The sequence below is a fragment of the Chanodichthys erythropterus genome, chromosome 19, assembly GCF_024489055.1.
Source record: "Chanodichthys erythropterus isolate Z2021 chromosome 19, ASM2448905v1, whole genome shotgun sequence".
Taxonomy (NCBI): Eukaryota; Metazoa; Chordata; class Actinopteri; order Cypriniformes; family Xenocyprididae; genus Chanodichthys; species Chanodichthys erythropterus.
Window position 1 is genome coordinate 913672 of NC_090239.1, and position 16834 is coordinate 930505.

The following is a 16834-nucleotide window of genomic DNA, read 5'->3' on the forward strand; positions in this document are numbered from 1 at the left end:
GTTTCGTAGTCCAGGCTGCACCACTTTGTTTTTATTGCCGTTTTCGGAGCTTGTGGCGACTACAGAGACCACGTTTTTTTACAATGTGTTCAGGGGACAGGCAGCTAGCGGATAGTGAGGAGATGTTTGCTGTATGTGACAAAAAATGTTCTGGCCTAAAAACTCGAGACATTGCTTAGAGCACCTTTAAGCAACTCTTCTCTTCTCTGATGATGAGGGCGGGGCAATCTTTCAATCACATGAGATCCACCAAGGCAAGGCAAACCACAACCATCCAATCAATTCCCCACGGGCAAAATATGTGTGTGTGTGTGTGTGTGTGTGTTCAACCCTCTTTACAGAGACAGAGGAAGTTCAAGTGTGTTTAAACTTCAGGACAGCTGGTTCTTTCTTTTCTTTCGGTCGGTGTGTTTCTGTGAAGTTTCCAGACTCATCTGTGTTTGTAGTCATGGACTCATACAGGACTTATTTCTGACATCTTGATGGTGAAGGTGAGCGTTTATTGTAGAATCTGTTTAATAATTAGTATAATGTGGATTGTGTTCTGTCAAATGCTTTGCTGTGCACATTTATTTATTCTGATTCCACTGATACCAGTGTCGATCTCTGTGCTTCTCAGGATTGTTGGTGTTGATCTGATTCTGCCATGAGCCACAGGAAGTTCACGTCTGGATCTCTGCAGCTGAAGGTAACAGAAGCCAACAGATGACTGTTGAATATGAGCGCTAGACCAACAATATTCTCCCACACGCCCGAAGAAGCTGTTTGGAGAAACTGATTCATGAGGGTTTTTGAGTAGATCAACAAGAATATGTTCTAAGAACGTTTTGCTAAAGTTCTCATGAAAACATTATTTCTGAATGTTGACTAAATTTTCAAATCATCAATTTTTTTAAATTATTTTTTTGTAAAAACTTTTTTTTCTTGGTTATGCATTCATTAAGGGAACATTTCATGTGTCAAACATTATAGGAATATTGCTTTTCAACAAGTAGAAACACTTAAAAAATGTTAGACATTAATAAAGGCACAATATGTAAGATTTTGGGATTAAAATATCCAAAAACCACTAGAACAGTGTTATATATTTTTTTGACTTGTGTACTTACATTATACCACATGTTTCCAAGAATGTTTAAATCCAGTGAAATAAGTCATTTTAACCAGGACACAGTTTCTGTGCGTCACCTATCAATGACATCATACTCAAATTACCTTCAGTTTCTGGTTTTATTTTGTAGAAACCATGGAAACACCAAAGTATTTGCCACCATTTTGGTGATTGCAATAAAGAGTTGAAGCTACTGTGAACGTTGGTTTAAGAAACAGTGTCTGTAATTAGACACGCAACATTATACCCAGCTCTTCAAATGTTATTTTTAATGTGATGACCAAAAACATTATTTCTTCATCCTTTTCATCTCCATTTGTAAAACCCAACATTTGAAGATGTAAGAAAATCCGACATTTGATAGAAAATAATATTGTTTAAAAATTAAAGACATTAATTACCACAATAACCATCAGATGGCGGCAGAGGACCATTTATTTTCCTGAATAAATATTAAACATTATAAAATCACTAGGTTTACAAATACATTTGGTCAAGATGAAATAAGAAGTACTCAGAAAATCTCATGGAAAACAAATTTTCTTGCGAATGAATTACAGAAAGTGTATTATCGCTTATGATCACAGCAGCTGTCAGTCAGTGCAGCACAAGATCACACTTTACTCACATTTTATTCCATTAATCTAACTAAAGTGCACAATAAATCTTTAATTTACAGTGTGTTGACACTTTTTTTCACACGAAAGTGTGAAAACTGATGGTCAAATTGAATTTTGCTGAGTAGGAACACTGAGACGCGTCTTTTTAATGTTTGAATAACTAAATTAACGCTAGCCCTGACTATTTAAATGTCTATATTCTAATTATAAACTAAGTATTACACCATTGATGCTGTTAAAACGACCTCGCAGACACATCAACAAGTGACATTTCACCAGAAGTTTTTCAGCTGGCTTATATTATTGAGAATGTTCTTAAGAACGTTCCGTGTATCACTGCAGAAAATGCTGTTCTTACTTAGAGTTTTTGTCTTGTTTCTAGTCAAAATATCTTAAAGTTCTTAAATCAAGAAGCATTTTCTTGACAAGCAAAAATTATTTTCTTGTTTTTAGGAAAAATTAGTCAAAATTAAGTGAGTTTTTCCTTAAAACAAGCAAAATAATCTGCCAATGGGGTAAGGAAAATAATCTTATTTTAAACCAAAAATAAGATATATAATCTTGTTTTCAGTTTGGATTAAGATTGTTTTGCTTGTTTTAAGGAAAAACTTAATTTTGACTTATTTTTCCTGAAAACAAGAAAATAATTTTTACTTGTCAAGAAAATGCTTCTTGATCTAAGAATTTTTAGATATTTGGACTAGAAACAAGACAAAAAATCTAAGTAAGAGCAGTATTTTTTGCAGTGTGATGACCTGTCATAGTTGAATCAGTCCCATCACAGTTTTATAATAATCCTAAAAGATCAGTAACATTGTGTTTTGTGTCATTGCTTAGGCGAAGCATTCTGTCAATCGAAAAGAAAACAATACAGCTTAGTGCGCTTTAAACAGAACAAAGTGTTCACACGAGCAGCTCCGGATTGGTGTCTCAGAGCGGATCCGTTCACAGTAAATGAGCTTCATCACTGATAATGATGCTGATCTGAAGCTGCTCTTCAGTGATTGTTTTCTCTGGTCTCGACTCTGTTTGCTGTGTTGAAGGTTTGTCATTATGCCCCGCAGAGACTTCCATCACTTGCCAGCCTCATTAAATTCTGTGGCTTCATCCTCCTCGTGTACTTCATCGTGGCCTCTTACTTGCTGTTGAGAGGCGAGAGGAAGACTCTGCCGGAGGACCCCAATGAAAGCACCCTCACAGACTTGGTGCGCAGCATCGGAACTAAAGTGACGTTCAGAGCCAGACGAGTTCCTGCCGTCAGCGAGCTGCTCGACTTCGACCCCCACGTGAGAAATTCATAGAGTACATATTGACATCTGAATCTATATAATTTAAAGCACCTTTTGCTCAATGGAAATGTTAAAGGTTCTTCGTGGAACCATTGATGCCAATACAGAACCTCCAGTGCACATTTATGAGATTTAGAGATTCAAATGAACCAGACTGTTGAACTCTCTGCCTCTTTCAGATGTTCTCTGTGATTCCGCGGCACTTTTTACCGGATGTTAAGAACCCCTGCTGGTATGAGGAGCTGCATGGAAATGTGAGCGCAGATCCATACGGATCCAACCTGTTCGGCCGCTTGTCCAGTAAAATGCGAATTGCCTTCGAGCGCCTGAGCGCCACGTTCAAAAAACAGTTAATTCAGCAAGATGGGAAAATCCAGCGCCTGCGATGCCTTCCCTACTTCTACATCATCGGTCAGTCCAAGTGTGGCACGACGGACCTGTACGAGCGCTTGAGGCTCCATCCCGACGTTCATCTCACGCCGCCCAAGGAACCGCACTGGTGGTGCCGGAGGAGGTTCGGTACGTGAGATTCCTGACGCTTAAATGTCCTCAAAGGGAAGCTGCTTTCATCTGCACTCTCATTACAAAGAAAATGTTCTGGAAGAAGCAGCTTGACAAAGCAGAAATAGATTAAAAACAATAAAAACAAGCAGTTCTGGTTTGTTTGTTCTTTCAGAAGCGTCTGCTGGGAACTAAAACACACTTCATTATGAATCTCAGATCACAGTTTGATTCGTGAGAATGTGAACCGATTCATCAGGGTCAGATAAACACGTGTGATGATGTACAGTCATTAGAATAACACACGTGATGTAGACTCTTCTTTCGTTAAGATAATTATGGTGTTTCTACTTCAGAGACTCATTCAGATGCATCTAGTTTAAGTTTAATCTTCTCTAAACATTCTAAAACTAGAAGATATTAAAGACCAGATATCTGAATAAAGGCTCTATTAACGTTACTGGAAGAACATTTGTTCATAACTTTGAGAGAACATTCTGAGAATGTTTGCTGGGATCAGGTGTTTCACCTGCACAGAATGAAATCTGCATGGTTCAGCTTTTTACTTATTTGACTGCATTTCAAGCTGTTTCCTGTCTAGATATAATCAGCTATATTTATCTGTTTCAGTCACATGACTTGAATAATAAAAAATAAGCAATAAAAAACACTGAATCACTGGATTTGATTCATAGCAGATCCAGAAAACGTTTTACACTCAAATTAATTCACACACATTTATGTAGATTTTATCCACAATTCAACTCCATATACAGTAAATGTTCAGGGATTTCTCTGTGTCTCTGTTCATGTGTTTCTGTGTTCGTTCCGCTGATGCTCATAAATATTGCGGATGAGCTGCAAAGTCACGTAACTGACACAGAAGCACCTGTCGTTTGGAGAAGCTTGATCTGTATCCTGTGATTTGCAGGAATCATTCGTCCCGGTGATCCTCCTCTCACCCGCTTCCCGCTGGACCATTACCTGGACCTGTTCGATCCGGTGGCCCAGCGGATACAGCACAGACTTCTGGGAAACTCCTCCAGCAGAAGCAGCATCATCACTGGTACGTTCTCAGATCTGTGTGTTTATTTTCATTTCCACATGAGGTCAGGTGATCTGTGTGCTCGAGTGTTTCTAGAATGTGTTACAAAGTGACGCTTTACTGTAATAACATTCTGTTTCCTTTAAAACAATGTGTGTGTGTGTGTGTGTGTGTGTGTGTGTGTGTGTGAGTGTGTGTGTGTGTGTGTGCGACTGACAGGTGAGGCCAGCGCTACCACTATGTGGGACAACTTGGCCTGGTCCTACCTCCATGACATCAGCAGAGAGGCGGAGCCTCCATCACTCAGCCAGGACTTCATTCACGCGGTGCAGCCGGACGTGCGACTCATCGCCATCCTCAGAGACCCTGTGGAGAGGTCAGAGGTCACACCGGATCTCGAACTAAAACTACAACTGTAAAAAAACATTTTCATTACTTGAAATAAAATAAACATTCACTGAAATAAAGTAAAATAAATAAATAAATAAAATGAAATAAAGTAATAAAATAAAAATCAAATCGAATATAATATAATAAAAAAATAAAACACATTAAAATGAAATACAATAAAATAAGACAAAATGAAATTAAATAAAAAATTAAACTAAAATCAAAAGAAAATGAAACAACATAATAAAATAAAATAAATAAAAGGAAATTAAATTAAACTAAATGACAAAATGCAATAAAATAAAATGGAAAAAATAAAATAAAATAAAATTGAATTAAAATAAAATGAAATAAATAAAAGGAAATAAAATAAAATAAAAAACAAATACAATAAAAAACAAAAATATTAAATAAAAATTAAATTAAATTAAATTAAATACAATAAAATAAGATAAAATTAAATTAAATTAAATAAAAATTAAATTAAATAAAAAAAATGAAAATAAAATAAGATCTAAATAACATCAAATGAAATACGATAAAATACAATAAAATTAAATAAATAAAAGGAAATTAAATTAAACAAAGTGAAATGAAATAATGACTAAATGAAATAATAAAATGAAAATAAATTAAAATAAAATGAAAATAAAATTAAATTAAATACAATAAAATAAAATACAGTAAAATTAAATTAAATGAATGTAAAATAAAATAAATCAAAGGAAAATCAAATCAAATGATATACAATAAAAAATGAAATAAAATGAAATAAAATAAAATGAAATAAAAAGGAAATTAAATCAAACTAAACGAAATGAAATAATAAATAAATAAATGAAATAAAATGAAAATAATAAATGAAAATAAAATCAAAATGAAATGAAATATAATAAAATACAGTAAAATTAAATTAATGTAAAATAAAATAAATCAAATGAAAATCAAATAAAATCAAATACAATAAAAACAAATGAAACTAAATAAAATAAAATAAACAGAGCAACATTTCTGTAGAAACTTGTTTCTGTCAATAAAAATAAAAAAGGTAACTGCAACTTTTTATCTTTTTCTTCGTTATTGCATGTTTATATCTTGCAATTTGGACATTTACAACCAATTGTGAGATTATTTATCATAAATCTGAGAAAACACATAATTGTGAGATAATCACAATTACCTTTTTTTTATTTTTTATTCCATTGGCAGAAACAAGCTTCCATACTCACCTCATTTCTGTTTAGTTTCAGTTGAAGTACTTCACTAAAACACTTAATTTATTTTTAAATGTCAAAAACTAAAGAAAATTACTAAAACAAACATTTTTGCTCATGAATAATTCTCAGCAATTAAATCGCCCCAAAGGAATCTAATAAAATGTCCACAACAATTTATACAATCCCTATCTTATCCTGTTTCTTTAGTTTAGTTTAGTTTAGTTTAGTTTTTTCACAAATTCAAAAGACCCTTCACAACCCAAAGCAAGTAAAAAAAAAAAAAACATATTCACATATTCAAGAAGTGCAATACAAAGTTCATAGTACCCATACACATATTCCATCAGTACAATAAATCCAAACACAGCAAATAAACACCAATATACAAAGCATTTGCAAATACATAGCTACTCAGTCTATTCAGCATACTTTTACGAACGACCATTTAACGTGGAGGAAGTTTTTAGCTTGGATCAAAGTCATTTAGGAATGCCTGTGGAGCCTGTGTATTGTCCATAACTTGAAACATATCCAGTTCAAAAGAAATAAAACCCACCCCTAAATACAGATAAATAAAATATACAATACCGTTCAAAGGTTTGGGATTGGTAAGATTTATAATGTTTTTAAAAGCAGTTTCGTCTGCTCACCAAAGCTGCATTTATTTAATTAAAAATACAGTAAAAACAGGAATATTGTGAAATATTATTACAATTTAAAATAACTGTTTTCTATTTGAATATATTTTACAAAGTAATTTATTCCTGTGATGCAAAGCTGAATTTTCAGCATCATTACTCCAGTCTTCAGTGTCACATGATCCTTCAGAAATCATTCTAATATGCTGATTTGCTGCTCAATAAACATTTATGACTATTATCAATGTTGAAAACAGTTGTGTACTTTTTTTTTCAGGATACCTTGATTAATAAATCAGAATTTATCTGAAATACAAAGCTTTTGTAACATTATACACTACCGTTCAAAAGTTTGGGGACAGTAAGAATTTTTTTTTTTTTTTTTAAGAAATTAAAGTTCCCTTTCAGTCGGTCACGTTCGACGTACGTCAGTAGTGACCGAAGAATTGGGATATCGCTTAGAGAGCCCTATCATCTTCGTGTAAACTAAAACAAGCCAATGGAATTGGCGTGCGATATTTGCATAATGCGCACCGCCCCCGACAGCTGTATATAAATAGGAAGCAGATGCAATCGCACTCTGTCTTTCGCTTCGGAGCCATTCACTGGTGTCCTGTTTTAGAAGACTCCTTTCTTCGTTTGTTTTATTCTAAAACATTGCCTCAGAAGAGGATTTACAGCGAGCTTTCAGTGCTGGTGAAAGGGCACGTTCAGCGAGGTCGCGAGTCTCCGAGGAGCTGAGCTATAAGCTCGAAAACTGCTGTTTTCACAGCAACACAAAGAGTGTGTGCGTGTGTAGCGATTTGGGCCGGTTCCTCGGTGTGTCAGGGAGTGGTGTACCTGACACATCGCGTCGCTCCCTGGGTGCTTCAGCACGAGTGAGTTGACTTCCCCTTCTAAAAGAGCTTTACAGACGAACCCTGACAGTATGTCATTTCGTCTGTGCGTTAATGGGTGCGGTCGTTCCCTGGTCCCTGCTGATGGGCACAATCGTTGCATCTCGTGTTTGGGCATTCTGCACGCTGAAGCAGCTTTTGTGGATGGTTCATGTTCCCATTGCGGGAACATGACTATCGCGATGCTGAGGTCGAGACTCTCCTTCCTGAAGTCTCAGGAAGCGGGGGTCCCCTCTCCTATGCCGCGTACGACCGTTTTTTCCGGCCCCGGGAACCGGAATGACGGTACGGCGCTGTATAGGAAGGGTGACCGGAGGATTACAGTCAGGGCTTCCCCGCCGAGCGGAAACGCTCCTCGGGCCCCTGCCGCCTCATCAGCACCGCAACCCATCGTGCCACCGTTGGTTTCCGCTGGGCCCTCTACGGACTGTCCAGCCGTTACCTTTGGTGTGCTGGCGGCGGATCGGATGTCGATCGCTGCATCGGAAGGTGAGCCTGAGTCCTCGGGGGAAGATTCGGACGCGCTGCCGCCCGGGACGGTAGCGTTGCCCGAGTCGGATCCCGAGCTCACGGCTGTGCTCTCCCGGGCCGCCTTGTGCGTCGGGCTTGAGTGGAACCCTCCACCCTGTCCCGGCCCATCTCGGTTGGACGATTGGTACTTGGCGGGGGGTCGCGCTGGTCAAATCCAGCGTCCCGCCCCAATGCCTTTCTTCCCGGAAGTACACAATGAGGTGACCAGGTCTTGGCAAGCTCCGCATGGGGCTCGTACAGGGCCTGGTCCCTCGTCCGCCTTCACCTCCCTGGACGGCGGGCTAGCCAGGGGGTATGCGAAGATCCCGCCAGTCGAGCGGTCTGTTGCGACGCAGTTGTGTCCAACGGCCGCTGGCTGGCGCGGTGAGCCGCGTCTCCCGTCCCAGGCCTGTGAATTCTCAGCCGGTCTGACTGAGAAAGCTTACAGTGCCTGTGGGCAGGCTGCCTCTGCCCTGCACGCGATGGCCCTTTTGCAGGTCTATCAGGCAAAAGCGCTGTCGCAGATGCCCCAGGAAGGTCCTGACCAACAGCTGCTTGGGGAGCTGCGCGCTGCCCTCCGGGCAACGAAGGTGACAGCGCGTTCTGTTGGCCAGGCGATGTCTACTCTGGTAGCCCAGCAACGCCACCTCTGGCTGACCTTGGCAGACATGAGGGAGACCGACAAACATCGGTTCCTGGATTCCCCCGTGTCTCCGGTCGGCCTTTTCGGCGACGCGGTGGAGAGCTGTGCCCAACAGTCCTCCGCTGCACAGAAGCAGGCTGAGGCTATCAGACATGTCATGCCACGGCGGTCCGCTGCTGCCTCCACCCAGCCGCCCGTGGCTCAGCCTCAGCCCGCTCGTCGCCGAGGGCGCCCGCCTGCGTCTTCCTCCGCCCCTGCTAAGTTGGCAAAGCAGCAGCTTACACCAGCCAAACAGCAGGGTGCCGGGCGCGGACGTGGTGCCCAGCCCGTCTCTGCCAGCCAGGTGGCAAGCGGTCGGGGAAAACTCGGCCCTGAGACGGGCGACCTGGAGCGGAAGGTTCCTGCCCTTTGGGAGAGTATTCCATCTGCTCTCCCACCCCCGGAGGAGGGCCGGGGGGGATTTTGTGGCGGCTGTCCATCTACCGCCGCTGGCTCTCCGGAGTCCAGCGGTACCCACTTTGCCACAAAAAGAGCAGTTTCCTCAAACTCCAGGTCACAACAGGGGGTGTCTGCCAGTGTGCCAGACTCCGCCTCGCCACTGACAGCTCCCTCCCCATTCGCCAGCAGGTGGCAGTGTGATGGTGCAGACCGCGTCCCGTGCGCCTTCTCCCATGCACACTGCTGCCTCGCAGAGTCCGACCCCACTCCGGGCCGCCCTCAAGCCGTCCGAGTCGGGTCCCTCTCTGCCTTGCTGCCCCACCCCCGGTGCGTCTGTGGTGCCTTTGGTCCCGCTGGCTCAGTGTCTGGAAGCGTGGATAGCGCTCCCCAGCCTGTCCAGTGGGCTCATTCGTACTATCAGACTCGGCTATGCGATTCAGTTCGCCCGGCGTCCCCCGGTCTTCAGGGCTGTCCACTTCACTCAGGTGTCATTGGACAGTGCACCTGTTTTCCGGGTGGAGGTTGCTGTCCTCCTGGCGAAGGATACAATCAAGCCGGTCCCTCCAGCCGATATGAAGTCAGGGTTCTACAGCCCCTACTTCATTGTACCGAAAAAGGGCGGTGGGCTACGGCCAATCCTGGACCGTCCCCAGGATTGGTTTGCAGCAATAGACCTGAAGGACGCGTACTTTCATGTCTCGATTCTGCCTCGACACAGACCCTTCCTAGGTCGGTCTGCGTTCGAGGGTCGGGCATGTCAGTACAAAGTCCTACCCGACATGGTTGTAGCTCCCAGCCGGTTGGGTCTTCAGGTCAACTGGGACAAGAGCAAACTCGCCCCCGGGTAGAGGATCTCTTGTTTCGGTCTCGAGCTAGACTCGGTCGCACGGACTGCGCGTCTCACCGAGGTGCGCGTCCAGTCGGTGTTGAACTGCCTGAGCTCGCTCAAGTGCAGGACAGCGGCTCCACTGAAAGATTTTCAGAGGCTCCTGGGGCATATGGCATCTGCAGCCGCGGTAACGCCGCTCGGATTGCTTCATATGAGACCGCTTCAACACTGGCTCCGCGGCCGGGTCCTGAGATGGGCATGGCAGTGCGGCACGCTCCGTGTCCCCGTGACACCGAGCTGCCGTCGCACCCTTGTCCGGTGGTTGGACCCTTCGTTCCTGTGGGCCGGAGTACCCCTCGAACGAGTGTCCAGGCACGCTGTGGTCTCCACAGATGTCTCTGCCACGGGATGGGGGGCCACGTACAACGGGCATGCAGTGACAGGTCTTTGGACGGGGCCTCAATTGCATTGGCATACCAATTGCCTCGAGTTGCTAGCGGTTCGTCTTGCGCTGGCCCGCTTCAAGGAGCTGTTGTCAGGCAAGCACGTTCTAGTCCGCTCACTAAGCACTACGGCCGTTGCGTACACCTACCGTCAAGGTGGTCTACGCTTCCGTCGCATGTTGCAACTCGCCCGCCATCTCTTGTTGTGGAGTCAGAAGGATCTGAGGTCCCTTCGGGCCACTCGTGTCTCAGGTGTGCTCAACCGTGCAGCCGACGAGCTGTCACGGCAGCATCTACTTGCGGGCGAGTGGCGGCTCCACCCCCAGGCGGTCCAGCTGATTTGGCAGCGTTTCGGCGAGGCCCAGGTAGTCCTGTTTGCCTCCCCGGAAACTGCCCTCCGCCAGTGGTTTTATTCCCTGACCGGCGGCACGCTCGGCACGGATGCCCTGGCACACAGCTGGCCCCCGGGTCTGCGCAAACATGCGTTTCCCCCAGTGAGCCTTCTCGCACAACTCATGTGCAAGGTCAGGGAGGACGGGGAGCAGGTTCTGTTAGTGGCTCCGTACTGGCCCACTCGGACCTGATTCTCAGACCTCATTCTCCTCGCGACAGCACCTCCCTGGCCGATTCCTCTGAGGAAGGACCCCCTGACTCAGAAACGGGGCACCCTGTGGCACCCGCGTCCCGATCTGTGGAACCTCCACGTGTGGTCCCTGGACGGGATGCGGAGGTTCTGAGTGATCTCCCGCAAGCGGTCATAGACACCATCACTTCCGCTAGAGCTCCTTCCACTAGGAATCTCTACGCGTTGAAGTGGAACCTGTTCGTCGAATGGTGCGCCTCTCGCCGAGAGGACCCCCGATCATGTTCGGTCGGATCCGTGCTTTCCTTTCTGCAAGATGGGTTGGAGCGAAGGCTGTCTCCCTCCACCCTCAAGGTGTATGTTGCCGCTATTGCCGCACATCACCATGCAGTTGAGGGTAAGTCCCTGGGGAAACACGATCTGATCGTCAGATTCCTGAGGGGGGCCAGGAGACTGAATCCTCCTCGCCCTTCCTCCGTACCCTCTTGGGATTTGACCCTGGTTCTCACAGCTCTCCGGGGTCATCCCTTCGAACCTTTGCAATCAGTCGACCTGAAACTAATGTCTCTTAAGACGGTTCTTCTGGTTGCATTGGCTTCCCTGAAGAGGGTAGGGGATCCGCATGCATTTTCGGTCGACGAAACATGCCTAGAATTCGGGCCCGGTGCTTCTCACGTCATCCTGAGACCCCGGCCTGGATACGTGCCCAAGGTTCCTACCACTCCCTTCAGAGATCAGGTAGTGAACCTGCAAGCGCTGCCCTCGGAGGAGGCAGACCCAGCCCTAGCTTTGCTCTGTCCCGTCCGTGCTCTGCGCGTTTACGTGGATAGAACGCGAAGCTTCAGGACCTCAGATCAGCTCTTCATCTGTTACGGAGGCCAGCAGAAGGGAAAGGCTGTCTCCAAGCAGAGGATGGCCCACTGGATAGTGGATGCCATCGCCTTGGCGTACGAATCCCAGGGCGTGCCTTGCCCGCTCGGGTTGAGAGCCCACTCCACCAGAGGGGTGGCCTCTACCTGGGCGCTGGCTCATGGCGCCTCGCTGACAGATATCTGTAGAGCTGCGGGCTGGGCGACACCTAACACGTTCGCTAGGTTTTATAGCCTACGTGTAGAGCCGGTATCCTCGCGTCTACTCGCATCCACTAGTCTGTAGACGTGTTGTACCCGCTCTAAGTGTCGGCTTGCAATGCCATTCCCGCCACTGGCCGGATACGTGCATACTTTCACTCCAGTCGTGTTCCCCGCTGGCGAACCCTGTCGAGTTCCTCCGCCTCCCCCTTCGGCTCGGACATTGCGGAGTGTCTGATGCCAGGCCTACATCCGTCGCTGACGCTGTCTGTTGGCTGGGGCCCATATGTCGTGACCCCTCTACGTGAGCGGTCCCATATGTGTATTTTCCACGGTTTAAAACTCCCTACGGGCCGAGTCCGTGTCTTTCCCTTAGCAGAGCCAGCTCTGCTGTCACCTGTCAGATGAGTCTCCCCCTACCAGGTGGAGCCATCCCAGGGACTCCATATGCATACTGCCCCCCGGGCCAGTCCATATGTGTATTTCCCACATAAACTCCTCCCCCATTGGGTAGGTAGTGGTCTCCGCAGCGCCCCTTACGGGTTCGCTTCCCCAGTGTGTCTAGTTTACTTAGTGGGTAGTGGTTAGACAGCAGTAGACTCTCTCGGTGTAAGCTCGACCCCTTCACCGCCAGCCGTTGCTATGGGCGGCTGAGCTTGTGCTGGGCACTGGAAGGGGTTTCGTAACTGTGGCGCTTTAGTTGGGATCCCAATTCGTCGGTCACTACTGACGTACGTCGAACGTGACCGACTGAAAGGGAACGTCTCGGTTACGTATGTAACCCTCGTTCCCTGAAGGAGGGAACGGAGACGTACGTCCCGTCGCCACAGTTTCTGTACCCTCGCTGTAGTGCGGACACCAGTTGTCTCCTCAGCGAAAAACAGAGTGCGATTGCATCTGCTTCCTTTTTTATATACACCTGTCGGGGGCGGTGCGCATTATGCAAATATCGCACGCCAATTCCATTGGCTTGTTTTAGTTTACACGAAGATGATAGGGCTCTCTAAGCGATATCCCAATTCGTCGGTCACTACTGACGTACGTCTCCGTTCCCTCCTTCAGGGAACGAGGGTTACATACGTAACCGAGACGAAATTAATACTTTTATTCAGCAAGGATGCATTAAATCATTCAAAAGTGACAGTAAATACATTTATAATGTTACAAAAGATTATATTTCAAATAAATGCTGTTCTTTTGAACTTTCAATTCATCAGAGAATCCTGAAAAAAAAAATATTGTACTCAAATATTTTGTACAATTTTACACATTAAATATTTCTTGAGCAGTAGATCAGCGTATTAGAATGATTTCTGAAGGATCATGTGACACTGAAGACTGGAGTAATGATGCTGAAAATTCAGCTTTGATCACAGGAATAAATTACATTTTAAAATGTTTTCAAATAGAAAAGTTATTTTAAATTGTAATAATATTTCACAATATTCCTGTTTTTACTGTATTTTTAATTAAATAAATAGAGCCTTGGTGAGCAGACGAAACTTCTTTTAAAAACATTAAAAATCTTACCGATCCCAAACTTTTGAACAGTAGTGTAATTAGCACAAAACAAAATAACAATCGAATTTACAACATCCCATAAACAATAGCAAAAGAAAATTAACCTTAAACTTTCCCTAGCACAAATTTACATCAGGATAGGTGAACAATATCTCTCCGTACACGGCTTCAACAAGCGTTTTAAACATTCCATCCACAGCGGGAGATTCAATTAGTCCATACACAAGCGGGAGATTCAAAGCATCAACAAGAGTAAAACGCCATGGTGTCTCCTAACACTGGACATTTTCTTTTTCCGCTGGGGAGAATGACGTCACATGTACTCATTCCTTATTTAAAGGTGCCGAGGAACGTGTTTTCAAAAGATGTAATATAAGTCTGTGTCCCCTGAATGTGTCTGTGAAGTTTCAGCTCAAAATACTCCATAGATTTTGCCTATTTTGGGGCATCATTAACTATGCACCGATTCAGGCTGCTGCCCCTTTAAATTCTTGTGCTCTCCGCCCACGGAGCTCGCGCTTGCCTTAAACAGCATAAACAAAGTTCACACAGCTAAAATAACCCTCAAAATGGATCTTTACAAAATATTTGTCATCCAACATGTCTAATCGCGTAAGTACAGTATTTATTTGGATGTTTACATTTGATTCTGAATGAGTTTGATAGTGCTCCATGGCTAAAGCTAACATTACACACTATTGGAGAGATTTATAAAGAATGAAGTTGTGTTTATGAATTATACAGACTGCAAATGTTTAAAAAATGAAAATAACGACAGTCTTGTCTCCGTGAATACAGTAAGAAACGATGGTAACTTTAACCACATTTAACAGTACATTAGCAACATGCTAACGAAACATTTAGAAAGACAATTTACAAATATCACTAAAAATATCATGATATCATGGATCATGTCAGTTATTATCGCTCCATCTGCCATTTTTCACTATTGTTCTCGCTTGCTTACCTAGTCTGATGATTCAGCTGTGCACAGATCCAGACGTTAATACTGGCTGCCCTTGTCTAATGCTTGAACATGGGCTGGCATATGCAAATATTGGGGTCATACATATTAATGATCCCGACTGTTACGTAACAGTCTGTGTTATGTTGAGATTCGCCTGTTCTTCGGAGGTCTTTTAAACAAATGAGATTTATATAAGAAGGAGGAAACAATGGAGTTTGAGACTCACTGTATGTCATTTCCATGTACTGAACTCGTTATTCAACTATGCCGAGGTAAATTCAATTTTTCATTTGATGGCACCTTTAAAGGGGAACAACCGCTTATTAGCGGAGTTCATCAAATGAAGTTCGCTACAGTGTTTCAGTTCCGGGTCACGTGACGCTCGTGTAGTGTGTTTGATGATGTCATCTGATGCTTCACACACACTCAAACTCTTCTGCTGTTGTTCTTCAGACTCTATTCAGACTATTTGTACTTCGGCACGTATAATGAATCAGCGCTGGATTTCCATCAGAAGGTCTGCGAGTCTCTACGTCTGTTCGAAGCCTGTCTGCGGGACGCCGGTCTGAGAGCGTGTGTGTACAGCAGCACGCTGTATTACACCATGAGCGTGAGTATGCCGACCTCTGACCTCAGAGAGACCTTACATAGTTAAATATTTAATAGTTATTTACCTGTGTGTGTGTGTGTGTGTGTGTGTGTGTGTGTGTGTGTGTGTGTGTGTAGGTGCGGCTGCAGGTGGGCCTGTATGTGGTGTTTATTCTGGACTGGTTGTCAGTGTTCAGCCGTGATCAGCTCTTAGTTTTGCGTCTGGAGGATCACGCTGCAAACCTGACGCACAGCATGAACAGAGTCTTCCACTTCCTGCAGTTAGGTCAGTCCTGCAGCCGCCTGTCCATCATCATCTCATAAACACTGACCTGCTGCGAGCAGAAGGGGGCAGCAGATGTTCATCATCATCTTCATGAGACGCAGCTCACAGCAAAGAGAACATATAAACCACACAGAATCATTTTGGGATGAGACTGATTGTGTCGTGTGTCTGTTTGCAGGTCCGGTGTCTAAACAGACAGAGAGACTCATCAGCAGACGTCCCGTGGCGAACACCAGGGATCCGTCGGACAGGAAACTGGGGCCGATGAAGCCGGTGACACGAGAGCTGCTCCGGCAGTTTTACGCTCCTTTCAACCAGAAACTGTCTGCGGTGCTGCAGGACGAATCCTTCATGTGGTAGAGTCGCTGCCGTTCACACGCAGATTGCCTGTCAGAAGTATTTTTAAACCACGCAGAGAAAAAAAAAAAAAACTCTCTTTAAGTGTTTGAATCGCTGACATCTGCTGGTCAGATTGATCCAGTTCAGTGTGCAGTTTCACAGTCAGCATGAAAAAGAATTCACGCTCATCTTTTCTTCTCTATTGTGTCGTATATCCGAGTGAAACTGCTTCTCAAACAAGAACAAATGTAGGGCGGGGCTTGATTTTGTTTGTGGGGAATTGATTGGATGGTTGTGGTTTGCTATTGGTATTTAAATACTTTCAAATAAGACAACACTTTAACTCAACAGTGCATAAGAAGGGGATTTGGGAACAAAATGAATTTGTGAAGATACTCTTGTCTGCATTCAAGGCTATTACAACTAATAAGGTTGTTTCTAAATTTTATCATTGTCTACAAAACCACAGACAATATATAATAAGAAAATATATTCATATATATATTATATATATTCACACAACATATATTCTGGGCGTGTCCAGTCATTCACACATTTTGGAAAGATGTACACAGGACATTAGAGGCTATATTAAGGATCAAAATTCCATTCCAATTTTATGTCTTATATTTGGGTAATCTGGACTTGCATAAAACCAATTATATATACCTATGGAGAATATTTCTGGTTGCAGCTAAAAAGGCTCCTACGCACAAATGGCTTCAACCTACGTCACCCACTATAGAAGACTGGAAAACAGTTGTAATTGAAATATATAAGATGGAAATTTTTACCTTTTCTTTAAAATGAACAAAGAAAAAAGGGATTCTGCTATGGAAGAGATGGAAGGAATTTGTGGAAAACTGAGTAATTATATAATAGATGTAATCATAGATTATTGTTGGAAAAT

The 16834-nt window shown here is 43.9% G+C and overlaps 1 protein-coding gene and 1 long non-coding RNA gene across 2 annotated transcripts; both read left to right on the plus strand.

Annotated features, from left to right (window-relative positions):
* Positions 1-409: 409 nt before the first annotated feature.
* On the plus strand, positions 410-2919 carry LOC137008126 (uncharacterized). Its single transcript, XR_010892754.1, has 3 exons — positions 410-491; positions 620-688; positions 2796-2919. It is a non-coding gene; the product is annotated as an uncharacterized lncRNA (long non-coding RNA).
* Positions 2920-2921: 2 nt separating this feature from the next.
* LOC137008288 (carbohydrate sulfotransferase 15-like) lies at positions 2922-15945 on the plus strand (the record flags this gene model as incomplete). Its single annotated transcript, XM_067370258.1, has 7 exons — positions 2922-3017; positions 3200-3539; positions 4453-4587; positions 4786-4942; positions 15165-15321; positions 15438-15585; positions 15764-15945. Coding segments are annotated over 7 exons (1215 nt in total), but the record flags the coding sequence as incomplete, so codon positions are not given.
* Between the last annotated feature and the right edge of the window lie 889 nt (positions 15946-16834).